This window comes from Pipra filicauda, unplaced genomic scaffold (genome assembly GCF_003945595.2).
Source record: "Pipra filicauda isolate LSUMZ 115617 unplaced genomic scaffold, ASM394559v2 scaffold157_size4220110_pilon, whole genome shotgun sequence".
In the NCBI taxonomy this organism is placed as follows: Eukaryota; Metazoa; Chordata; class Aves; order Passeriformes; family Pipridae; genus Pipra; species Pipra filicauda.
Window position 1 is genome coordinate 72,742 of NW_024104073.1, and position 27,814 is coordinate 100,555.

General features: G+C 36.8%; 1 protein-coding gene across 3 annotated transcripts in view; it reads right to left on the reverse strand.

Moving 5' to 3' along the window:
- The window catches only part of BCKDHB (branched chain keto acid dehydrogenase E1 subunit beta), a 117,397-nt gene that overhangs the window by 35,415 nt on the left and 54,168 nt on the right, over positions 1-27,814 (reverse strand). For 2 of the 3 annotated variants that reach the window (XM_027734991.2, XM_027734996.2), the window contains exon 9: positions 17,462-17,548. In XM_027734991.2, coding sequence (XP_027590792.1) covers positions 17,462-17,548 — 87 coding nt within the window. Of the gene's footprint in view, positions 1-11,302; positions 11,369-17,461; positions 17,549-27,814 lie in introns of those variants that run through there. The other variant, XM_039379127.1, reaches the window with a different exon arrangement.

Sequence of the window (27,814 nt, forward strand, 5' to 3'; positions counted from 1 at the left end):
CAGGAATCTAGGAGAGAAATTTTTCCAAATTTTCTTCAGAGAACTGTTCGCTTTGTCCACTTTCTGAGACCAATTCCAGCTGTTGCAAAGGAATGCAATGTAAAAAAAAACCTTCAGAGAAATCTGATGCTGAAAACCATGCATCCCTGCAGGATAAAAAGCCTACCAAACTTCCAAAATAAATACCTTCCTTCCCTCAAAAATAATACAATAGTCATTTAGCTTATCTTTTCCAAATATATCAAAGTGTCACTGTTTGAACCTTAAAGATAAGTATGTCAGAAGAATATTCAAACAAAATCCAAATTGACTTGTTTGATGATGACTGGCCTTGACAGACCAGTTGAGAGTTAATTTAGGTAGTGAAAGATGTTAACACAATACATAGCAAAAGCATTCCAGTCTCATATGGTCACTGTAGCTTTTCATATTGACACAATAACTGGTAGGCACTGAGTTGGATTTGGGTGGGGTTTTTTTCAGAAATGCTATCACTAGTTTTCCTTTCTTTCCACCATAATATTCTAAATTAATTAGGAAAATTAGTTACGTAAGAACAGACTAGCCTATGCACTTCTGCCAATACATTTCATTCAGGCCACTGAGTACTGTATAAAAAAAAAGCCAGCACGACCTTTAAACTAAATGAAATGGCTAACACAGGGTTGATTTTTTTTGCTTAGAGGGACTCCCTAGTACCACAGAAAGTTCTATAAAAGCTTATTTCTTCCTTAAAACCTGTATGATTGCAGGAATAAGGCACAGCAGGTATATGATCTGCATAGCAATGTAAGCACTTTTAGGCAGGGCAAGAAGGCAAATCTACAGAAACGTGATTCTGCAAGTGCAAGCCAGTCAGCCTAACATCAAGTTCCTATAAAGGAACATGTTGAAAAAGTGAGCATGGGTTGAAAACTGTCTGGATCAGTCAGGTTCAAAGTGAACCTGGATTAGAGGGACAAAATCCAATTGGCAGCTGATTAGTAGACATATTCCTCGGGGATCAGTGTTCACAAACAGCTTTATTACCAACCTTCACGACGGGATGGAGCGCACACAGCAAGATTACACGTGATGCCAAACTAGGGGGAGAAAGGACTGATAAGCTGGGACATGGAACAGCTACTCAGAGGCACCTCGTGAGATTGACAGGAGCAGAGAATGACAGAGAAACAGAACGACAAGCACTTCATGAAGCACAACAAGTGCTGCACCCAGGACCCAAGCACCCTGACCACCACTGCAAGCTGGGTGCAGTTGGCTAGAAAGCAGCCCTGCACAAAAGAAGCTAAAAATCCTGCTGGGCAATGAGCTGCACAGTGCTAAAAAGTCCAGGATCATACTGGTTTTAAAGACTTTGCTTTCAATGTCTTTTTTCTTGTGGCTTTGTAAATCATATTTCTTACATGACACAAATATAATCCTTGTGGGTTAATACTACAACTGGTAGTAGTTTTCATCTAATGACTTCTTCCTCAGCTCTCACTGTCTTTTCTTTCACATATTTAGACTCTTCATGGATTTTCATTTAAAAAATAGCTTAGAAGGTTAGGAAAAGAAAACAGATAGGCTAAAGTCTGACAGATACATTTTTGTCTGGTTTTTTTTTCTGCTTTAAATGAACACTCTTGTGCTAATGAATCATAACACATAACCCCTGTTCATCTATATTAGTTCAAAAGAATAAAAGCCAAAAATAATTGGCATCGGCAAAGATTTTGGATTTAAAGAGAGTGAGCACAATATATTCCTTGTGTTATGCCTCTGTACTGTACTAGGAACTCTGTAATATTCCATCATTACAAAATGTGCTTGTGAAAGAATATAAAAATAGGCAAACAAAATAAAGACCAAAACACTCAAGCTCAGAACACACAGTGCACAAAGTACATTCCCATTGTATTTACCCAGTCATTAGCTATCTGTTTGCATTGTATATGGGGAAGTGCAAAGTAAACCAGAAAGCCTGCTTGCGTAGTCACTGACATCAGGACTGTAGGGTTATTAGACACTGGACAACCTTTTGCAAAAAGCTTTTATGATTTGAAAACTTTCTAAAATAACAGATATGGGTTTATTGTGAGAACTGAGACAAATCTAAGCCCTCGCTGCCCTGCTTTCTCTAATTAACATTCTTTGCTATGATGGGCACAGTCCCAGGCATTGCATGACAGAGGCACCAAACATTCATGCCTTCTGCTAACATAATACTCTTGAATTTCAAGATACGATACTTTAAACCCCATAAATGCAGAGTACAAGATTATGCATTCCTTTGTTAATCAAAAGCCATTATTTCTCTCCCATGCCCATCGGCAAGGCACACAAAACTAGAAGGAAGAGTGGCCACAGCTGCGAAAATATCCCCAAGATCTGCTAATGATCTTCTAGAGAGCTACAGCTCACATTATCAAGTACAAATGAGAAAGCAGTGAAAATGGCCCAGAAGAACAACAGCATGAACACACCCTTTTCAGCCCAAAAGAAGCTATGAAGCAATAATATCCAATTCATATTGATTTTTAGCACCAAACACAGGTTCTTTAGCAGAATAGCTACCCTAAACTTGTGGTTTTTGCAAGCACCGATATGACAGTTTAGCAGGCTACCCTAACCCTGTGGTTTTTGTAAGCACGGTAAGAGAAGAGTATGAAAGCAGCATGTTGGCACACATCTTCCAAAAATTAGTTTTCCCTATAATTTTTTACTATCTAAAAAAATATTTTGTTGAAATGGACAGGAAAAAAAAATCATTTATATAGGAAACTTAATGTGATGACTTGCCATAATTATTTATGATTGATGTACACCAGCAGTTCAGCATCATTCATGTAACTTAGTCCAGTTGAAATCTAAGGAAGAACAAAACCTCCCCCAAAAAACAAGAGAAAAATTTTACAGTTAAAAAAAAAATTAGGAGTTACTCTTCCATTTTGGAAGCATATCAAAACAATATTTATTTCATTGTTGATTTTCAAACTTGAAAATTGTCAGTAAAATCTGCACCCATATTTCTCCATTCTTTTCTCCTTCTGATTTGTGTACCTTAAGGTTTCAGAAAGAATAAACATTGCCTCTTCATTCAGAGGAGATAAAAAGGCATGTTACAATATAATCGATTTTAATCCCTTCAGTTGCAAAACCAAAATTAATAGTAATTTGAAAACCTTATCTCAGCCCTCTTCCTCAACTGTTTTGTGTTTTTAACATATCTACTGTTAGTAAATTGTAAAAGAATTAAAAGCAAACACAGATTAGAATATTTTGCAACTGACTGGAGAAAGCAGTGAGGCTGCCTGGAATACAGCCAGGAATTTGTCTCTGTGCCTTTGCAGAAACTGTCAGTTTCAAGGAATAAAACTATTGCACAGTGCAGCTATTTCCAAGCAAATTGTAAGGCTCCAGCAATTGAAGTGGTGTAAATGACAGTTCTGAAAGAGAAACGGGGTTTCCTTCAAGCCCTCAACAGATATCAAGGGGGAGAGGGAAAAGATACTACGTTTGGGTTTTGTCCAAAATGATGCTGTTATGCTCTATTCAAGAGCATATTTAACACATTTGTAATATCCAGTAAGACTCCACTCTAGCCAATAAATTTGTACCAGAAGAGATTTTAGTTCTGACAGAAGGGTTTGGGGTGGTTTTATACTTTGAACAACCTTCTTTGTCCTGGCATCTGTGGCTGCTCAGGTTGTACTTTCCCCTCTCAGGGACAACATGCTTCATATCATTCCCTATGGATTGAATAAACTTACAGCATTTTTAAGATGCTTTCCTCCCTTTGCTTGTGATGAAGGGGAAAGTAAAGGAAACATACATGTGTTTAACTCAGTCACCACAACCAAATAGCTTGTCAGATCTGTGCATCCAGTAAACCATGAAACACGGCCTTTCCTAACGTTATCCCACAGTCAGAGATTTTCAGTCTTTCTTCCTGATGGTTTCAATCAGCGTTTTAAGTGTTTACTTTCACCGTGATACCGGCTGTGATAGTAATGTTGTCACATTCAGTCAGGAATAGAAGTCACCTATACATTGGCCCTTATGTGTTTCATAATTTATTTCAGCCTTGTTTTGAAACGCTGCCAGTCACCGGCTCTATTTATATGCCTCAATGCTACTCAACCTTAACTACTGCAAAGCAGGACCACATTAAGATACAGATTGTGCAAGTGCTGATAATTAGCACTCATACCTCTTGTTTTCTGAAGTGCCAGGTAACTGGCAAGGCAGAGAGCGCTGCGCTCCCGACTGAAGCCGACACGATACCTGTTAGCATGCTAATAAAGGACTGGGATCTCACACTTGCAATACATTTCAAATGTTGCAAAAGGCTTTTCAAGTCAGGTTACTCTGATTTACTTCCACAGGTGTAAGTGATCTTCATCGTATTTTTAGCAACAGACCCAGCTCATGACTCAGAGCAGGACTAACTTACGCAGAACCACATCCCACTGCAAAGCACTAGAACATATGTAAACAAGCAGGTTTTTTTTTCTTTTTTGCAGAAAATATTTTAAAGTGTCAGTGAGGAGGACTTGTTTGTAATAATATAAAATATAAGCACAATAAATACTTAAGGGCTGATTAAAGGAAAACTACCCCCGTAATTATAAAACTGTGTAGCCTATAAAGCTTCAACCACAAACCAAAATTCCATTTTATTTAACATTTTAAAATTATTTTATTTAAGATATTCTACATTTTTATTTAACTACCAGGCTTCAGTCAGATTAGAGAAGATATTTTCTTTTGCAATACATATTTGTATGCTTAGAAATACAATTTATTCTGATCATAGTACTAGCACTGGAATGCAAATTTCAGTAGCAGAATTTTCTTTCATCTTTAATTCAAGTAGTAGCATGTACTACCACAACTCAGACCAGAAATACATTTCTGCAATATGAAGTCACTTGGCTGCAAGAGTTTCAACAGTTTTCATAGCACAATTCTTGTATGTATCAGTATAATCCTGTATTTAAAAGTGATATGTAGTATTTTCTTTGAAATTAATATCAGCTAATTTTATTATGTCATCTAGAATGTATTTACCTGTGATGTTCAGCAAAAGCAATAATGAGTAACAGCCTCACCAATTATAATTCAATTATTTCTGCTTACTTTTTGTTAGACTGTCTGCACACATTAAATACAAAATATATGAACAGTTTAACAAAAAAAAAAGAAGTCTGTTATTTTATCACAGTGGATATTCCTCCATCCAAAAAATGTTATGTGCATGGTAGAGATTATTACATCTGCATCTTTTAATTCAATCAATTGCTGAAAAAGCAATGTTTTTAACCACAGGAGGCCCAAATTATGTACTCACATCATCACAGAAGTCAGACAACTTTCTGCAAGTTAAGCAATTAAAAGGTGCACATCTCTGACACATGAAAACTCTGAACTCAGCATCAAAAGATGACTGAAACATAGTCTGCAATAATTCTCAGCTATCTTTTTTTGCAAGGCATCCTACCCATCAATAATACTTGCTCTGTGGTAAGTTCAGCCCACAGATAAGGAAATAAATCAGACGGAAGGACATGAAAAGTAATTTTTATTCCAAATGTTAATTTTATCCTTATTTCAAAATAAATTCTCAATACATTACCATAATAGATTTCTGCATCTATTAGCATTATACATGTGCAAGACAAGTATCAATCTCTGTCCCTGGGGAGCCGAATTCTGTCACTTAAATTTATAAACCATGATACACACCACTGTTAATCATGAAAATGCTGCTGCCTCAAGAAATAAGATACTCCCAAATCTACAACCCATATTAAGAGAACCCTTTAAACCACACAATTTCATATTTTCTTATTTTTAAAGCACTCTAAGTTTAAAGATGTTCTCAAACCAGTAAATTAACGGGCAGATATGCACAGAAAACCTTACTCCTTTTCAGTCACACAGTTATGAGGGCAAAGCTGCTGTGTAAAATCCAGATCTCTCTCAAAACATAGAAAAGCTTCTTTATAGAGTTTTGAAATGCTGGCTCTGCCGAAGTTAACTAAGGATTTGTTGATCTCAGTGGTTCAATCACCCTTGACGCAAAAACTTCAATACCCGTCCTTTTTCTTTCAGTACTTTCTTAAGAAAAAGTATTGCTGTGATTATGGCATTTTTCTCTTTATTTCTTAAGCAGATGATTTATGGAGCATCAACTTTAAAAGGAAGAACAAGGAGATATTTAGGTTAACTTTTTCATAATCACTCTGTTTTTCATTAATGAGAAGTTCTAAGAGAAAGAAGCCAGCAGGAACATTTCATTAAGCTTCAGGACAGATGTGGATTTTTTTTTTTTAAGTCAGTCCATATATTTAGGTAACCAAATACAGACTTCTCAGTCTAACTACATGTACCTTATAAAGAAAAAAATCCCCAAACCAGACAACTTTAATAAGGAAGCTCATAGAAAAAGGACTGAAAAAGGGAGACTGCAGAGTCTCACGAATAGCCTTTAAAACCAAAGGTTAAAAAAATAAAATTATATTTTCTGACTCTTCATGACAGACCCATCATAATTGTGGCATATTTTTCAGAGGGTTATGCAATGTCCAGAAATGCATTGCATTGCCTTTCATAACCTCTAGTAATGCAAGACACACCTCTAATTGTTAATTTGTATTTTTGCTAATGATAATGAAGATTCCATCTTTACTGCAGCTTTTATCCTTTCATGAGGCATGGGTGCAGTTTTGAACTGAATTATTGTGCTGAGGAACCTTGAGTCCTCTCAAAAAATGCACTGCATTTGACTACTAGAGCTTAAAATAAGTGTGTCCAAGTTACAAATTTACTCTAATACTTGGCTGCTAAATAGCTTCATTTAGGTCTCCGAATAACCACTGGATATTCATGTAATATGAAGTACAAAGCCATATAGAATTCTGATATAATATTGCTGAAATCAACAAAATTAGAGAAAAGTTCCCTCTCTAGAACACGCAGTGACATTTTTTTATATATAATCTATCGATAATATTATTCCTAACACTGTAATATTAGAATACAGTCTTGGCATTTTCTTTCCTTAAAGATGCTGAACTTTTTATTTTTATTCATTGCAAGGTTATTCATCAATGCACAGGACAACTAATGCTGTTGCCTGAACAAAAGAAGGTAAAGAACTCGAGGTTTCCAATTCTACACATGTGCAATCAGTTAAACAAAAAAAGGTGCCTCTTAGGGCCAACTATCCTCTCCACACACTGTCATCTAAAAGAAGTGGAATACAAAAAAAAGACGTATTCAGAATGAAATCTTAATTCCACAGATTTCATCACCAGGGCCTTTATTTTCACCATGGGTGACTTAGAGCCAAGTTGATAACACCAGAGACACATGGGAAGTGGGGGATATGGTATCCAGATAACGACTCTGAAATCTCTGCAACTTGCATTTCCTATCACCTCCCAGATGACAAGTTAGGGGGTTTTTTAAATATTCCTTTGAGTAAAAACCCACATTTTATCTATATTCCTTCCTAATCTCCATTAATCCAAATGTAGGACAGCAGTTTCTTTAAAAAGTACAGAAGAAACGGTATCTTTTCACCAGATGATGGGAAAGAGTGAAACACTTCTGTGCCGCCTGCTTCAAATACGCATCCGAGATCAGACAAAGTGTTAGTCATTTGTGCATGCTTATTCCTTCTGCAAAACACAGCTGGGTGATGAGCACAGCACTTGCTGTAACATGGACAAAAGGCACTTCTTCAGCGACGATAAGGAACAAAATATTATTTCCAAGCAAATGTATCTTAGGAAGAATTTCAGCTACAGCTACACAGACCAACTTTTCCACAGTCAGAAACTTCCATATGAAGATTCATAAAAGATGGGTTTGGCTCTTTGTAGAGCAATTTTTTCACCATTTTGAATGTTGTTTTATAAAATGATTGCTTCAGTGTTTGGTACAGAGGAAGCAGCCCTTCCTTCCTCACTCAGTCATGTCCAGCATTAAATCCTCACTAGCTTTCTCTCCTTGTGAGACAACTGTCTGTAGAATGATTTGCACTATGTGTGCCTAGAACTTTTTTTTTGCTTAGATGTTCGCTGTTAAACATGGTAGGAGTAACAAACATTTCCAGTGGGATGTAGAGAGATGCCAGTACTGCCACTGCTCTTGGAATAAAGCTGCTGTTCAACATCCCACTGTGGTAGCAAACAGCACAACTACATAAAGCATCACAGGCACTGCCAATATACAGCATATTAATTATATGTACAACTAGGAGTATCTCATGTTCATTCTCTTATGCTGGTGTTACATATATAATAGACCTTTCTCTATCAGTCTAAAGCCTTGTTTCAGATAAGGCCATGGGAACAGAGGGACATGGAAGGTTCTGTCCTAGTGTTGTCATTTGTCTCATGTAACTGACTGCAACTTTCTTTTTCTCAGGAACTAATTCCAGGCTTATATCTACTAATCAGGAATTCTTAAATTACTTTAATCACCTTTGTAGCTTTCTAATTGTAGTGTTTTAACTGCTAGATCCCTATATGATAGCACTGAATATGTGTCCATTTACATTCAAAAGGACTATCAGACAAAAAAGACTATTCAACAATTATTTAATCTGTGCCTACCTAAAATATCATAACAAAACTCATCATCATCATAACTTATGCTACAGTCATATGTCCAGACTTGAGGCTTTAAGCCAGAGTGGGCACTGACTAGCTGTGCCTCTCCCCAGGGAGAGCAGGCAGTTCCCTTCTCAAGGAAGCAGTGGAAGCTCCTAGAGTAGTTCTTCTTCTAGGTAGTAAAACTGCACTCTCCATTTTCTCTTCTTTATTAAAGATCTTAAGGTAGCCAACAGCAACAGTATAAAATTCACAGTGCTCTGGAAGTGCACAGAACCACACAAGAGTTCAAGAGGCTCTTTTCACATTCCCTCCTACAAATACATTCACCACAGAACTGAAATAATTTGATCCTGCGTGCATACATAAAACATCAATAAATACACACTGTTTTACAGGCCTTTTATGTCTTAATTAAACCTTCAAGAAAATTTAAAAAGCAATGTTCCTTATATACAGTATTTTGAAAACTTCACTGAGCCATTACCATGCAAGGATAGATTTTTCTGTTTCATACTGTAAATTTCCCTTTTTCCTCATAGATTTTTATATGCCACAGACCACTCCTCTCCAGTCACACTACTCTGAACTATGTCTCTTTCTCTAAACTAATGGTCTAGCCAGACCATTTCCAATGGCCATATCAAAATATGACAGGCCAGGGAAAATACAGAACAATGTGCATGAATCAGCACTCTACAACCCCAAACCAACCCACTAAAACAAATTTTTAAGTAAATAAGACAAGTTACTGACTGTCTGCTCCAAAGAAGTAAACCTGACACAAAGTGCAAATAAAAACCTCCACATTATTCTTTACCCTGGCTTGCCAGGGTGCCTTGGCACATATTAAGTTGCTATACCTGTGGCTAATAAGGATTCTAGCATGCCATTGAAGCATTTTGAGAAACGATGCCAAAGGCCGAGTGAATTCAACCACCCAAGGAGGTTTTTATAGCTCTAAAGCACTGGAAAATAGAAGAAATGTCATTACCACACTTTTACAGGGGACTCCTGCTAAACTGCTGTTCAAAACACTTACTTGGAGTTCTAAAGCAACTCATAATTTATTGGGAGGAACAGATAACGCCAAACAAAATAAAGCAAGCTAAACATAGTATTGTTCAGTTTTCAAGCCGAAGAGAGGTTAAATATCCTTGAGTTAGTAGTTGCTTTGCAGAGTTGCCTTACTCTAGAGTCCTACCACAGATCATCTTTTATCAGACTAGAGTGAGAATTTCAAAGAACTGTAAAGGTATTTTTTTTTACTAATTTTCATTAAGCAATGAGCTGGTGATTTGACATGGTATAATAAAAAGGCCTGCTGGGTAACAACTTTAACATGAACCCAAAGTTGCTGTAGGAAAGTTCATAGTTTTGACGTCCTCCTAAATCATCATTTGTTATGTTTACATAACAAATCACTGCATTCACAGACCAGAAAACAAACACTGGATATACAGTCCACAGAAGGTTTTTTTTGCTCTCCTCACAATGTGGAATAAAACCATCTCATTTCTATCAGCTCCATGGGCTATCAGAAATGTAAATGTTAGAATCTCAACATTATTCTAATTAAAGCAGTTTGAATTACAATTGTAAATGTATACTGTACCTTAGAGTAAGTATAAACACAAAAAAGTTCCTTCCATTAGAAGAACAACTCCTAACAGCTAGAAAGATGAAAATGCAAATGGGGGAGAGTGTACAGTAAAGAGAAAATTTTAATTCTGCCTCAGTGACCATGTTTTTGGTCTTTTTCAGAATTAGCATTTGGAAGACCAAACACATTGTTCAAAGTTATAAATTACAACGAATGAACAGGGGTGCATCAGCAGGACAATGATGCTGGAGGTCCAGCCTCAGGCATGTGAACATTTGTATGCCAAATTGAATATCACAACATGGAAAAAATGTCATCAGTGAATACACTAAGAGCATACTTAACACTATACACTTGACTGATTAAGGTGAATCAAATGCTGAGCTTGTTCAGTAGTTAAAACTTTTGATTTCACCGAACCACAATGACTCTCAGCATATTCTGCCACTTTACCACTTTGTATTGCCCTGGGATAAACTTGTGCCTCTTCAAGAATTTGCATTAAAAGCAATTAAAAAGTACTTGGCTGCATACTTGTGTACCCCACCAATGTAAGGAAAAGCAGTTCAGACAGGAGAAGACAAACAGGGTTGGATGCATCTCAAAGAAATGCTGCCCTCTGCCTAACACACAGTACAGCTGAAAGTGGGACAGGAAAGGGTTATTTTGCTTCAGTGCCAAAAGCTATTTTTCAATACATTACCTGAAAATAAGCAGCTCTATAGAAAGCATGTAAATTAACCATTAGCTTTAAAAATGTTCTTTTCTCAGTTGAATGCTTTCCTAAAAGGTGTCTATCTTGCTGGTCATTGCCTATCAGAAATGTCTTCCTGGAGAAGCACGCAGTCTCAAGCTGATCACTGCCTTGAGTTTTCACTGCTCCATCCATGGTGAGGTATTCACTGGCACACACCTGTCATCCTACCACCCTTTCCATCAGTGAACTCTGATCCCGTAGCAGCAAAGCTGGCAAGTGTAGCACACTCCATAAGAGCCAGCATTTATTTCCATACAGTGGGAACAGCCCCTCAAGACCTTACTGCTTGCCTTGTTCTCTCACTTATTAAAGACTGCTAATGAGACAGTACTTACCGTGTCCCTCTCCTTTCAGTGCCTATGGAAACTGCCAAGCTCCTGTCTCATTTTTGCCTCTACCTCTCTAGTGATAAAAAAGAAACAGCTTTAGCTCTCATAGCACATGGGAAAAGCTTACTCCAACTCCAATAATTTTTAGAAAGAACACACCCAAAGACAAGTAGATAAGGCACACTCTCATTGTGCAGAAACCCATGTCCAAATCAGTGCCACTGGGATTCATGTGTGGGTTAATAATCTGCTACCAGAAGCACATGCCACAAGTAGCTGACTGAAACATCACCTGCAGGCAGGGCATTGGTTCGTGTTCCCTCTCAACCAGAGGATGAGACTGTCCCCAAAAACAAGAGGAGCAAATGTGCATGAGCAGCCCCATGGCTGGGACATGTCTTAGCCCACATGCCCACTCTTGCATGGACCTCTTCATTAACTGTTTCACAGAAGCTGAAAAGACTTCAAGTTGAGCTGCAGATGAATAGGACATTTTGATTTTTGTTATGTCTAGAGACTGGACTAATTGGACATGTAAACATTCAGTGTTTACAACTTTAGAGAGTGTGTTCTGGGGCTGATTTTATGAAAATCCACCACAATTTTTGAGCACTTCATTTTCCAACTTGAATGTTGTTTTAGGATTTGGGGGTTGTTTGCTTGTTTAAATAAATGTATTTGGGGGTTTTACACAGTACAGAATACTGTGTGTCCCGTTTAATATTTGGCTATATTGAATTCATTAAATCATTTTTCTCTGCTCAGTACTGAATTTATTCCAAAATAGAGGAACACAACATTCCCTTGTAGACTGAACTGATGACATATGCCAGTATTATAATAATTTTCTGTTTGCATTTTAGAGAAATTTGTTCCTCCTTATGTTCACAAAAATTAAATAAGCATGCAGAAAGCCTCATGGGTAAATCAGACTTTATGACATGATAACATCAAACAAAATGTCTTAAAAGTCCATTCATCCTGTGCTGCATTTTTTGCAGTTAAAAACCAAGACATCAGTATGGGTCATAGTATCAGAACATGAGATAAATGAAAATTAATATACTTCTGTGCAGTGAGTCAAACTATAATAAGAGACTTTTGTGTAACATCCAAACCAATTTTGGCTTCAATGAGTTAGTGTGGAGAAAGTCCAGGCACCATCCTGTGAAAGGCATTGATTGTTAGATTTTTATTTCCTTTTAAAAGTGACACAGATTGAGAAAAATGCCACCTCTGCTAGACAAACTGAAACACAAACCTGGTCTCACAAATATTTTGGAGTATTGCATTGCATTCACTTCCTCAAAACACTGCAGAGAGCCATGGAGGACTGTCACAGGTTCATTGGGAAATTCCACCTTAATTTCTGCTCACAAGAAAACTGAAATAATGGAACTATTTGGAATATCTCAACATCCCAAATTCTAAAGACATATAATGCCTTTAAAGAAATAATTTTTCATGGACATATGAAAAACGATTCAGGACAAACATTCTGAAAGTGCTTTGATGGAAAAGTGAAATTTTTTCACTAGAACTCCATAAAATAATAGTTATTTAAGACAGTTTCAGCCAATACCAGTCCAATATAATTTTATTTTAAATGTTCATACTGATGAAATTACTGAATTTTGTTACTGTTGTTGTTTTTGTTTTGGTACTTTTTGCCCTGTAGTAATAAAACTGCTGTGAAACTCTTATGTCTTTGAAAGGTATTCCTAGATACACTTACTTTTCCTCTTCCTGAAATGCTTCTCACAAAACCAGCTCATCTAATAGTTTCCCCTAATGTCACAATCCAGCAGAAAATTACACCACTTATTGGAAACTAGGCCTTATTTTGCTGCAGGAGGAGGAAATCTAAAGCACCACTGATCAAACAGTCCAATATTATTATACTCAATTTTTAGATACAGAACCCAAGATTTGAAAAAATAAGATCATGTAACTCAGCCTCAGACACAGGTTATTTTATTGAATTTTCTTGGTCCTATCATCTGATTCATACCAATCTTTTGGAAGACTGATACCCCTGCATAATTCTGAGAAGCACACTGAGTCCTCTGGAAGGGCTCAAAGGGACAAAGTAATTACCAGGCAATAAGAAAAGAAACTACACCACTAAGACAGAAACCCACAACTAAATCAAAATTGCTTTGTTCCTGCAAGAATGACAAAATGTTCCTTTTCACATCTGTGCAACCCTCTACAAAAAACAATGTGTTGACTAGCTAATTTATAGGCAGCCATGACCTTTACCAGGTCAGCTATCAACTTTATATCATGTGCATTTCTTGTATTTTAATAACAGCATATATTTCCATGGTGCATTCTGCTATTATGTCATCGATGTACACAAAAATCAAAATTCCTCAATGAAATTTTTAATTCCTTAGATGAAAACATTAAAAATTATTAAAGCATTTTCTATCTTTCAATATTTTATCCATTATTTGTAGAGAATGGCTAGAAACCACCAAGACCTTTCTGTGACATATATTTTCTGTATTTGCAAGATCAATGCTAAAGGGTATGTGCTAATTCCCTACATTTATCTCAGCCCTAACAGAAAATAGTAACCAACAAATTATTGTAACCATAACACAACTTTCCCTTTTATCCCTTTATATCTCAATTTTCCCATATCTATGCCTCTCCAAACCACCTCGATTCTCCACCTCTCCCCAGTTTTGGTTCCTCCTCTAAAAATCCCAGAAGTCTTGCATGATTCCAAAACTCTTCCCCTGCACCCCATATCAAGTGTCAAATGCTGGCAGGCAGCAACCCTACTCAGACTGCAGAGTCATCAAAGCGTCCCTTACTCCTGGTGCTGGCTGTCTCCACCCTGGCCCATGGGGCTGAGGCTGGTGACAGGCTTTGAAGGAGTTGAGCTGGGGGCTCCATTTCCCAGACTGAGTTATTTGGGTTCCCCTGCCTACTGAGCCACTGGGCTCCTTTGTGTGTATCTGCACGGGCAGCTGAGCTTTTTATCACACAACACAGTCTACTCCTGCTTCCCTTTTTCCACCCACTTATCCCTCTCCGAAAACATCCTGTTTCTTTTTTCCCCCTCCTTTTTTTTATTTTTGTTTTTTTTAAAACGGACACAATTACTGGATTTATGCTCCTTTGTATTACAAGTGATTAATGTACCGATGAATTCCACACCCGATTCTTCATTATTTTGTAAGCAACATGTCAGTGGGCCTTTCTCCCAAGGCTTCTCAAACTGTGCTCCAACCATATGCCTTAAGCAAAAGTTTAATGGCTTCTCTGTTGAACATGACATTTTTGCAAGCTTTTATACAGAATACAATCAATTTGGAATATTAACTGTGGCTGTATTGAATTTATCCTAACATTTGTTGCTCACTTCAGACTACTTGCTGAGATCACATACAAAACACCGGAACAAAGGGCAAAGTCATATCATGTAGAGTTTTAACCACACCACCTCATCTTGTTCTTAGTTTCATGTGTTTGAGCATAGTAAAGACTACTTAGTGCAATAATATGCCCCTTTAAAATATTCTGTATTCAACACAAAACAAATCTGATTTAATATGCTCTCCAAACACTGCTTTTAATCTCACACAAGAAAAAAGAAAACTATTCCATGTAGTTTTTTCCTACAGTTCATGAGTGAAAGCCATCATTTCCATTTGTACTCTTTTCCTTGAAGTGTACATCACCATGAAGTGTTTGTGACTATTAACTTCTAAAATAACCTATGTACTTTTATTCACCTTATTTCTACGACAAGAGACCTCACAGCAAGGATGGAATAACAATATGGAAACTAACCATCTAATCCAACTGGACACACTTTATTGAAGTACTATTACTTCCATGTGTAAGAGGAAACTAAAGCCAAGTGCAGTCGCCAATTTTTGGCATTCCCAGTATAGATTGTATCCAGCAAAAGAGAATTTCACTTTTTGTTTTTATTTTTACAGCACAGTGATATTAGACATATGGACTTGACCATTTAGAGATCAAGTTTTCTAACTGAGCAGGAAAGGCAAGGTCTTTATTATGCCTAAAGCAATACTGTTCTTTAAAATGTTGTAATGCTTTGTAAATATTATTCTAATATCTTTTGCAGTATTGTCTTTAAAGTAATTCATATCAAAATTTTAGTACGGATGATAGAATCTTCAAGAATGGATATACAGAGTAACGAGAATGCAACCAAAACACAGACTCAAGTCAACCCATTTGTATGACAGAAACTTGTCATGGATAAATTCAATCCCAACGAGTTATATTCCAGTTTATTCTGAGCACATGTGATAGATTAACTAATATTTCTCAAGACAGAAAGTCTAGTTTGCTAAGAAATATGAATATAAAATTATGAGCAACTGTAATAAAACAAATATTTTCTTTCAATATTGACAGAAATAAATAGCTCTTTACTAAAGCATTTTAAACTTTGTTTTCTAAATGAGAGATAATTGCCAAGATATATCTCTGATATGAAAAACAACACCAAGATGGATCAACTGGGTAAGCAGCTTTGTCAGTGGAGGTGTGAGGAGATTAAAAACTCATGTTGTAGTTTAGCAATATATTGGGCATCCCATGCTCTTCCAATTATATTTACTGATAAGCTTTTTTTCTTTTCAGCTCACTTTTTTCTTGAATACATGCTTTCTTTTGTTATATCAGTAAATTATGACATCACTAAAGGGCTTAGAATAGTTTTCTCCTCAAGTGTAAATAATAACATAAGACACTAAAAGACAGCCTCTTTCGGTTATTTCACATTTTTGTAAGAATTTTTAAAATATTATCACTTTCTACACTCACATTTGGCAGTACCTTGGGATTTTATTAATCACAGTTTAATCGAAGAGAATAAGTACTAAAGAAAGAAGGTCAAAAGGTCATGGGCAGGGACAACTCCACTAGACCAGGTTGCTCAAAGCCCCATCCAGCCTGGCCTTGAACATTTCCAGGGATGGGGCATCCACAACTTCTCTGGGCAATCTGTGCCAGTGCCTCACCAGCGTCACAGTAAAAAATTTCTTCCATATATCTAACTTATTTTCCCCTCTTCCCCTGAACTTCTCCTCTTTCAGTTTGAACCCTTTACTCCTTGTCCTGTCACTACAGTTCCTGATGAAGAGTCCCTCTCAGCTACTGGAAGGCTGCTATGAGGTCTCCATGCAAACAATATTTGGTTCTTAACAGAGAAAAACATTTTGATAGAAAAAATTAATTACCTTAATATAATGATGTTAAAATTAGTACAACTACTCTTTAAAAAAAGTTGTACCACAAAGCTCAAGAAACATAGTTTTCTGATTCCTTATGCACATTTAATTTAAAATTACATTGCTGAAATTATTAACGCTATTCCTTCCTACAAAAAGGCTGATTCCTAAGCTTTAATTACTGACCATACAGTTTATATTTTATGAATTTTAGAATCTCATGTCTCTCTAGTCCTATAGAGAATACTCAGAAAATAGTTATCAGGTGGTGACGGGCACATTTAGTTTAATGTTTCTATAACCCAGTGTCACTGGTGTGCACAGAAAAAAAATCAAGGTAAGGAGAAAATCTGTATGCTGGTACAAATATAAAACACAACAGAAAGTTTAAAAGGACTTTTAAGGAAGCCTAATGCTCCAGATGTAACTGGTACTGATGTACAGCCTTTCAAACCTGTTCGGACCATACAAGCTCGACACGTGTGTCAGCACCTCAACTACACATGAACAACTTCTGCAGACTCCTTTCTTTTAATCGGGTCTCTGAACACGATGTAACCCCACGTTATACTGTACTGGATCTGAGTGCTTTTTCTGTGTCTGATTTCAACACTGCTAGAATGTATTTTTAAGAAGCTTTAGGGATAAGCGTATCAGGAAAAGAAAAGTAAATTAAAACCAGATTATACATAAAGATTTTTCCTCCACATCTGACAGTGCATTCTCCCTGCTTTGTAATGAAAGTTAAATTTGTAGCTTAGCAGGCACTGTGCACAGTGCCTGGTAGGTAGATGATTTCTCAGCTGTTCAGATAAAGCAAGGTAGGCATCCACAAAACTGAAATTTAATAAAAATGCAAAACTTTTAATGTAATAATAAGCATTTCTTCTATAGGTAAACACATTCAGCCATGCAGAACACTTAAAAACAAATAACCTCTGTACCTGAACTGTGGAACTGATTTCAGATGCAAATCCTCCTGTCAAGGGAGCCTCATGGCTAATCAGCAATCTCCCAGTCTTCGCCACTGACTGAAATAGAAAAACAAACCCCCCGAATGTCATCAAATTATAACTCTTATGATTTCTTACTTGTTCTATTTGTGGAACATATGAAATATGGTCCATTATTAGCAGTGTTAGAACATAGCTACTTTTCCACTCTTGCATTTCCAGTGAAAGAAAAATTATCCTAAAAGACTAAATTGAGTAATTAATAGGATGGTTTCATATTTACTACAAAAAATGTTTACAATTTCCATTCAATTTTAAGCAAATATCAAAACCAAAAATTGAATCCACTGTATATAAATTTACACTATTAATGCAAACTGTAACATTCCTGAAATAAAGAATTTTAACAAGTAGTCCATAAAAACTTGAATCCTGAAAATACTGAAAGATGCACATACAAAGAAATCCTTCACTGATATCTCTGCACAATCAGTTCCTATATTCCTATGAATTGTAGCTATTCAGAAAGTAAAACTGTTAAATAAAAAATTCAGCAAGAAAATATATGGATTACTGCTCCTTATTTAAGTTTTACGTGGCAATTAGAAGCAACATTTTCTAATTTTACATCTCAATGTTTGTACAATCTTTACGTGATATAATTTACAAATAAATATATAGCATATAGAAGGTGATCTAAGCATCTTTAATCAAAAAACAAATCTGCGTCCATTATGCAACATAACAATGAAAGCAAAATATTTTTAATCTGATGGGAATATAAAGCTTCACCACACTCAAATATCTTGATGGTTATTGCAATTACACACTAAATTGCCTAGAATCAAACAGTATCAGATACCTTTGGTCAGAAATACGGCAGCAAAGTCTCCAATTCCATAATATGTATTTTAAAATTAATATACTAATAAGGTGCATTAAAAATTTTCATAAACTTTTAGACATGCACATCAGAAAAAATCAGATTAATGTGTATGTTAATCTTTCAAGAACAGTTACAGTCTGATATTTAAGATAAGTACATAGTGTACTGCTGGTGCACCATTAGTCATCAAGTGGAAAAGCCCAAGACAGCACTATCTTAGATTTTCTGAATACTGTGATCTTCAGTTTAATGTCTACCCCAGCACAGTCTCCAGTTGGGCAGCCCTGTGTTATATGTGTAACAGAATACATAAAGACAATGCCTTAATAATGCAGCTTTCCCTCTGATTCAATATTTTTCTAATTCTTTTGCTCTTCTAACAATGACTCAATCAGTGGCTCAGAGCAGCTCATCCACAGATGTGCTGGCAACTCACAGGCTACAAACATGATCCATATACTGTACTATGAAGTGGTTTGACAACATTCAGAGCTAAACAAGACAGAAAAAGGCATTTCAACACTTGGAAAGTAATCCAGTTACACAGGCTGATTTCTTTCTTTTGCCAGCACTGGAAACTCAAACCGAAAGAGCAGAGGCATTACCTGCACTGTAAATCTGTCCAATACATCAAAACACTTCAACGAACAAAACTTATGCTCCAGTTTTAAGTTGATATGATAAAACTGATACAATCAAGTACAAGTTGCTATGGTAAAACTGATACAACTAATCAGTGTAAAAGTTCAGGGGGGTTGTTTTTGTTTGTTTGTTTTTAAATCCTCCTACTATCATTTTAAAGAAAGATTCTGTTGCATGTATTTATTCCAAGAGGTTCACATTTTGATATGTTACAAACTGTCTTTAAAGTTACGGATTTCATTTTTCAGAATACAGTAGTATGAAACAGACACTCTTAGAAAGCATATAGGAAAATTCGCATGTGATCACACCAGTAATCCAGCAGTCCAGCATCTTATCTCTGGAGATAACTCAGTGTTTAGGGAAAAGTAAGAATAGGGCCTTCAGTGTGTTCCTTCACTATGTCTCTGCCTCCAATTATTTTCACACCACCAGTTTCCTGAATCCAACATGGTCTCTTGCAGTAAATAACTTGTAACTTTTATTTCAACTGTTCTCAAACTGGAGCCGTGTACAATCAAAACAAAAAAACAAACATAGCAAAAAACCAAACACCACACAACAACAACAACAACAACAAAAGAGTAAAAAAATAATCTCTTTTTGGAAACCTGCCTCTACTACAAGATAAATCCTGGGGTTTATATACGATTCCCAAGGTCTTCAAGGACCTCTTGCCTGCAGGAGGTTGTTAAGAGAGAGCAAGCAGCTGTGATCACCAAGCCATGCATACAAATAGCTCAGCCCTGCTAGAACACAGTATATATATATATGACTCCTGATACAAAACCATGCTATCATAGCTTCAGTGCTTTTAGTATCCACCCCAGCTTGTTCAGGGACAGCATAGGTACCTGCATCACATTGCACAATACTGAAAAAAAAAATTCTTCTAATGGTTAAACCAGATTCAAAGTGAGCAGAAATGAACCACTATGCTGCACTGCAAATAGCGCTGCGGACTTTAAGTAAGGATGTGAGTATTGTGATTACTAAATTTACAAGCTCCCCACATCAATTTCTACTTTGCATTAACACCGTGTTCCTAAACTACAGTGAGTCTTTCAGAAAGACATGCAATCTTAATTACAGTATTTCCAGTGTTTGTAAATGCATCACACCTCTTGGTAAGTTCTAACTCCCTTCCCTGTACAATTTTGCACCTTATTTTCAAACTAATTTGGCTGACATCAACTACAAAGCTGCTGATTCTTATTATATCTGTTTGCTAGAAGGAGACCCTATCTATGATCACATTTCTGCTCCCACATGAACATGTTAAGACTATGATCATATGGTGTCAACCACAATTTTGATCGGCTTAACAGCCTGAGCTCTAAATCTTTCAGCAAACAGCACATTTCCAATTCCTTCATCATTCTTACTCTACCCTGAATCATCTCCAGTTTCCTATGTCCTTCTTGAAGCACACCCATCTGGAACCAGCATTCCAGATTTTCTCAGATCACCACCAAATACAGAGATAATACAGCCTCAGTATTGCAGCTCTTAGATGTATGAGGCCTTTCGGCCAAAGCATAATAACACAAGTCCAGCTTTAACTAACAACTGCGATTCCCTGTTCTTGGGACAGAGGGTTTTCTCCTTAAAGGATAATTGTTTCCTGGAATAAAGATGGAAATATAGTGTGCATTTATTATTTCAAGACACACCATTATATTCGGATGTGCTGAAAAATACATTGTGTGTCTGAGCCTCGCTCAGTTAATGAGCTTATCTTCTCTTTATCAGTAACTGAGTGACTATTTTATCTGTTTATTCAGCTGTTTGTTGTCTCTAATCTTTTATCAGTAACAGTTTTAAATGTTTTCCATATATGTGATGGAAATATTAAAAAAACAGGTTCAAAATCCAACTTTGTAGGACCTCGGGAGTTTACTATTTCCATTCACAAACACTGCCCTTCTATGCCATAGAGTTGAAGCCAGCACAGCACTAATGCCCTACTTCTCAAACTACGTTAATTTGTTTTGTCAGTGCTCAAACAACTGTAGATCATGAACTGTAGGTCATGTATTTCTAATTATTTTTGAATAGTTCCTTCTTCTTTGATAACTTCTTCTTCCTAATGGATCATTCTTCCTAACTAATCTGGTACAGGTTTTTCTTTTGTGGCAAAACTGTTCCATAAGGTATCAGACTAATAAATTCCTGGCCAAGAGGTACTTTCATTTAGCAAACATTGGGTCTTTGTATGACCTGTTAATTTTAATTATGTTATTGTTTTTTTCTATCTTAAAAATGAAAGTACTATACATTAATAACAGCAGACAATAGCAACAGATGTGTTTTTTTTAAACACAATTTTAAAATATACATTACAATTTTAAAAATATATATTACCATTTAAAAGCGTTTCAGTCCATACAACTTAGAAGAAAGCCTGATGAAAAAAACCAACATTTTCATACACTGGTAGTGTTCTAGAATGGCTAACTTATTCAATTTCTGTATCTTCAAATGAAAATTATTTCCTGGAAGCAAAATAGTTAATCAGTTGAAAGTGAAAATTTCAAAACTAGCTGCTATGCATTCTATACAGTACAGCAGACATGGTTAATGATTATTTGCAGATATCAATGCTCTTATATAAAGAATTAATTTCATTTTTAAACTCTATTGCAAAACATTAGTCCCTGTTAGTTCAAATGAAGCCATAATTCAACCTCCAGGATAACCAAAGCCCAATGTTCAGAAAACTATTTACAGTCCAAATAATTGTAGCTCAGTCGCATCATCAGGTAATGGTGTCCTCAACTTTCAGAGTTAATGGGAAATATCACTGCAATAAAACTGGACAAAACAGTGCTAAATCAGCACAGTGTAACAAATTGGCCAGCATAGAATCCTACTGCTTTATCCTCTTTTAAAAAGGAGTGTAATCTTTTGTTTGGATTACCAAGAGAAAAGGACAGCCTTTCAAAGAACAATGTATTTTGTCCCCTTACAACCAGACACTTGCATTTCTGTAAGGGCTTGATTCTCCATTTCATCAGCATCTCCCCTCTGTCTTCCAAAACCCCAGTCTTTACACTTTTTCTTACCTAAGTAAAAGATGAAAATTTTGAAATACATTAAGATTTTGAAATTCTGCAGCTCATGTAGAGTGCTTTTGAAAATGTATTTTCAAAGAATATGGTATGGCTTAAGACTGGCACTGATAAAAATGTTCCTTCCGTACATCCACAACCAGAAGTTGTTGCTTTCTGATCTTTGAAGTCCAGATATACTTCTGAGGGCACTAAGAGATTCTGTAGGTATATTATTGTCTCAAATTAAATGAAAACAAATTTTTTTTGGCCATCTTTAGTAACATACCATAAAGGGAAGTCAGAGGCAACATTCAGGCATTTGGAGAGCACAGCTCCCCTTTGTGTCATGGCCACTCTGCGCTTTCAGAGACAAGTTCAGATGATGCAACTTTGGGTTTTCAAAAGGGAAAGGTCCTACCCTGCTCAGAACCTCCTGTTCCCAGCCCATCCCTCACATCTGCTCAACACCCAAGTGGCTATCGGGAAAGCCAGCTGATTTGTGCTGTACAGTTAGCACAAAGCAGCAAACACCACCTCAGAGACAGATGTAGAGATGGGAGGTAGATCAGGATTCACTCACAGAAACCTTCAGTAGTGCTCTCTCACTCCAGGAGGCAACAGAGACCCAGGTTATGGCACATCACTCATCTCTGCTATATCCAGTCATTAGAGAAGAGACTCTATACCTTTATACTATTAAATCAACCCTAAAACAGAACCAGACACCAATATTGACTATACTTTTCCACCTCAATTTAATTGCCATGACTGTTTTACCTTGGTGTCATTCACAAGGACAACAACTGACATTGCATCAGAGCAAAAGGCTAATGATCACTCTGATAAGGATATGTAAAAAAAAAAACCTAACACCTCTGCAAAACAAATACTTTTGAGGTGCACTCTGAAGGTTTTCTGAACTGCAACCCAGCATTTTTGCAGTGAAGCAGCTCAGCAAATCATTTTCAACTTCCCTGACCGCACTCTTAATCCAAGTGTTTCTATAATCACTTTTCTGTTCAACTCTCAGTTCATCACATTAGTTGTTTTCTCCCTTCCTACAGGCATCAATGACAGAAAAAAACCAACACAAGCGTGGCACTTCCAAGCACTTTGAAACCTAAGTGCTGACACTACCAATAACATTCTCTGCCCTTACTTAGGAGAAAGCAGTCAAACCAAAATGAGTTTGATGGTAAACTGCATTTAACACTACTACTCTCCACACATAGCAACACTACTACTGCCAGCGTAACCAGTTGCTTCACTAACACAGCAACTGCCTTTAAAGAAATTATCAAAGTCAAAATTTTATTATAAATGGCTGTTATTTTGTCACAATGGCAAGTTGCCTATTTTCTTTAAGAAGAAAATCTTGTTCTCAGAACAGAAAGATTTTCCATCTCTTACAGAAAAGGAATTATTTTGATGTTCGCTTTCCCATTTAAATTTTTCCATACTTTTGATTGTTTTCTTTAAAGACTATAAAAACTTTCTGCATAATTGAAAAACTAGCTTCCCACAATAATTTTTTAAAAGCCAGCAAAAGTACTGAAATTGCATTTGTATTGTATCCTATTTTGCACTAAACATGTATGAAGCAATTATAAAAACGTATAAAAATGAATATTAATAGATATGTGCTTTTACCAAAAACAAATCAGAATATGGAAGCCATTAAAAAAAAAAAAAAAAAAGGACAGTAAAGTTTCATTAAATGCCTTGAAAAACATTTTTCATTTTCATTTTTAGATCAGCTTTAATGAATCTTTACTTGAAAAATATAAAACCTGAGGGAGGCTACTTTCCTTAACCCATTAGTTCTACTTTTCCTTTAATGTTTCAATAACAAATTAAATTGCATAGCAGCATTCTTGGTACTGAACACCATAACCACAGGAATAGAAATAAGAGCCCAAATTTCTATTCAGCACTTCCCACAGAGAAATATGTAACATAACCTGCCAGATGTATCACTGAGGATTACATTTACTTAGCACACACAGATCCATAGGATGACACATCCCATATACTGACAATCTTAACGAATGCAGTTATTCCATCCCCAGTTTGCAGATATCCCATTGTGGGATCTCTGGAAAACCAGATCCTCAAGCACCTTTTTTTTTTTACTAGGGTCCTAAGAGAAGGAATGGGGAATAAGTTGTATCCTATTGGCCTGGACACAAGAAAGCTGTAGCTTTCAAACGATCATGTTCTAGTTTGCAAATTCTAGCCACCAGTTGCCCATGACTGCCTTGTCCTAGAAGCAAGAAAAGCTAGAAATAGTATTTTTTTAAGCTCAAACCAACCAAAAAAACCCAATTCTTCACACTGAAGAAAAAATTACTTAAAAGAAAATAAAATAACATCTGGTGTGGATTTCAACTGAACTAAATTCTCAGAGAAGGAAAACGAGAGAGGCTTCAAATGTACTCTATCACTCTATCACTTCCAAAAGTTGACTGAAATTCATTTACTCATTTGTCAGTAAAATCAAGACAATTCAGAAATAAACAAATGACATGAAAAACCATTATTTCAGAACATACAGGTCAACAGCCCAAAGCATGAATGAGATTTCTCAACTACTGACAAGACAGTCAGCCTTACGCTCCTTCTGCTAATATCCTGTTAAGTATAACAAACATATCACAGCATTGCAACTGTATAGCAGGCAATCCTAGCTGAACACTGGCAACAATCTACATAGATCAAAGATAAGCTACTTGGAAAAGATGTCATTTTTATTTCATCACTTATGAGGGCCATTGGACAAAAATCTCTAACCAAAACTTTTCAAACAATAAAATGAAAAAACAGGCAATTCTGTAACAGCTGAGTATGCTGATTAACAGCAGGGAATGGAAAATAGGTCCAACATGTTTCTAACTTGACACAAAGAGCTAAAAAGTTGCCAATTTTAACTAATCCACATTAGCAGAGCACAAATCTTAGTCTTGCTCTTAGTAGTTAATCAAAACGGTGGCTTCTAATCCACTCCTGCCTGCTCGTTCATCTGATGCAGCTGAGGTTTGTGCTTTCTGACCTACAAGTCTAGAATTCATTGACTGCAGATGGCATAGCCGAGGCTGCTGGGGCAGGCTTGGACCTACTGCCAGCTTTGGAAGCTCAGAATGAGTTTCCCCAAAGCAAAAAGATCTGTGATAATAAATTTACATGGCAAGGATGAGCAGATCCTTTAGGGCTCCGAGACTGGAAAGAACACAAAGATGAAGAGGCTTTGATTCTGGCTTCTGTCAAGGAGAAGTAAAACATAAGAAACAAAACTAACAGGAATCAGGGACAAGAGAAAGACAGAGAACAGCCATCTGCTGATGTTGAACTAGAGCAATCTTCGCATATCAGGGTGGTAAGACAGGCTGTCCTGCTGCACAAACACCCTATGACACTGTTCCTATAACTTTACCTGCCTTCTCTGCAGCAAAAAATGAAAACAGACAGAATACACACACACGCACACACAAAAAAACACAAAACAAAACAAAACAAACAAACAAACAAAAAAAACCACCCACCACCTAGAAATTTTGTCTAACCTCCCTTCCAGTTAACTTCAAATCACAGTAAAAGACCAGATATTACAGAAAATAAAAAAAGATCTAAAAGTAAAATGCATTACAACTCTATCACAGTAATGGAGAAAAACATGGGAAAATTAAGAGAAGTATTAGAAATGTATTTGCTGCCCAATGAGATGTTTACCTGAAATCAAATGATTAATGTTTCATCAAATAAATTATCAAACCATGTACTAAGCTGCAGCATGTTGTAGACAGCTGCCATACTGTCCATTCAGCTCTTTCAAAGTTACTACTGTGCATTTGTATATTGATTTCTAACAAGGAGTAAAGCTCCAAAAATAGGAACTTAAGTTGATGTTACATGGCCACTTTAAATCTGTTCTCCCTAAGCAATCAGTCCAGCTGTACTTCCACCTGATTACTACTTTTACCATCTCCATAGTATTAGCAAAATATAGCTGGATGTAAATCCTAATGAGAGCCCAGAGGAAGGAGAAGGAACAAGCAAACAATTTAGAGCACAGGGAAAAGCTGGACTACATTTTTGACAATGGCAAAGGCAGAAGCAGAAGAGGATGCTACCAGCAGAATAAAAGAGGAAAGACAGGCTCTAGTACAGACCCGCACAGAACCTTCTCGTCACTGCCTTCCTGGCAGAATACCGTACTCTACCCACTAACCATGACCATCTAGGCCTGACCACACAAACACCATTCTACCTATCCAGCTGTCCATTGGAGCACAGCATAACACACTAACTTGGATACAAGAGTATTCTGAGAGAGAGTTTCAAAAGCTTAGTTGCAGTTAAGTGTCATTCATTGCTCATCCCTTGTCACAGATCCAGACACTTATCACAGATTTAGCCTCAGCAAGGTCATGCTTACTTTTCGTCATCTTCTCCTTAATACATTCAGAAATTATGTGAAATTTGCAGTCAGTCTGAAGAACACTAGTTTTAATTATTAAAAACAGCCTCAAAGCATTTACTGATAATTCTTTCATGAAATATATAACATTTTCTTAAATTTGATCACAAAAAGGCAACTGAGTGGTCACAGAAGTAGAAGACATGCATCTGTGAGCAGTCTGAGTGCTGACAGTGAGGTGACCCACAGCTGGGAGCACTTCAGCAATCTCAATACACATTTGCAGAACATTATTTAGAAAATATTGTTGTTTTCTCCTCGAGCAACTCTGCAGTTGCATCTGGGGTAGACTATATATCCTCAGCAGAGTTGCAGATGACACAAAACTGGGAGGAGCAGCTGATAGGCCAGATGAGCTATGCTGCCATTCGGAGAGACCTGGGCAGGCGGACAGGAACCTCACAAAGCTCAAAAAGGGAAGCGCAAAGTCCTGTCCCTGGGTAGGAACAACTCCAGGCACCAGTGTATGCTGGGGCTGCACTGCTGGAAAGCAGCTTGGCAGGAAAGGCAGACAGATGCCCTGATGGACCCCACACTGACCATGAGCCAGAAATGTGCCCCTGCAGCAAAGAAGGCAAATGGTATCCTGAGCTGCATTAGGACTGTTGCAGCCAGATGAGGGAGGTGATGCTGCCCCTCTACTCACCATTGGTATATACGGCCATACCGGGAGTGCTGCGTCTGGTTCTGCACTCAGTAAGAGACACATGAACATATTGGAGAGTCCAACAAAGGGACACAAAGATGATTAAGGGTCTGGGATAAAGGGACCTCATCGATGTATATACATACCCAAAGGGAGGGTGCAAACCAGACAGAGCAAGGCTCTTCTCAGTGGTGTCCAGTGACTGCACTGCATAGTTTGTTATTATGCTGATGTTGTATAACACACTGGCTAAGCCTCACCACTTTGAAATCCTCATCAGGATGAATCTTTTCCCCAGTTTAAAATGTATGCATGGCAGGAACAGTTCATAAAGAACTAATGTGACCACAGCAGGGATGCACATATGGAACATCTTGCAGAGAAATGTTAACACAACCATAAAACTTACTGACTCGACACACCAGGATTTTAATATTCCAGTATGTATCATTTTACACTATAAATGCCAAAAATAATTCTGAAATTATTCCTGCATAATTCTGCATAGCACCAAAAATATAATGCTGTAGCATGAAAATGGTGGTGCTGAGATAATGAAAAATGAAAACAAGCACAGGAATAATGCAAAGTAACATGAAAAATTTTAAAAATTACAGTCAAAACCAAAAGGGCTGGCTACAGG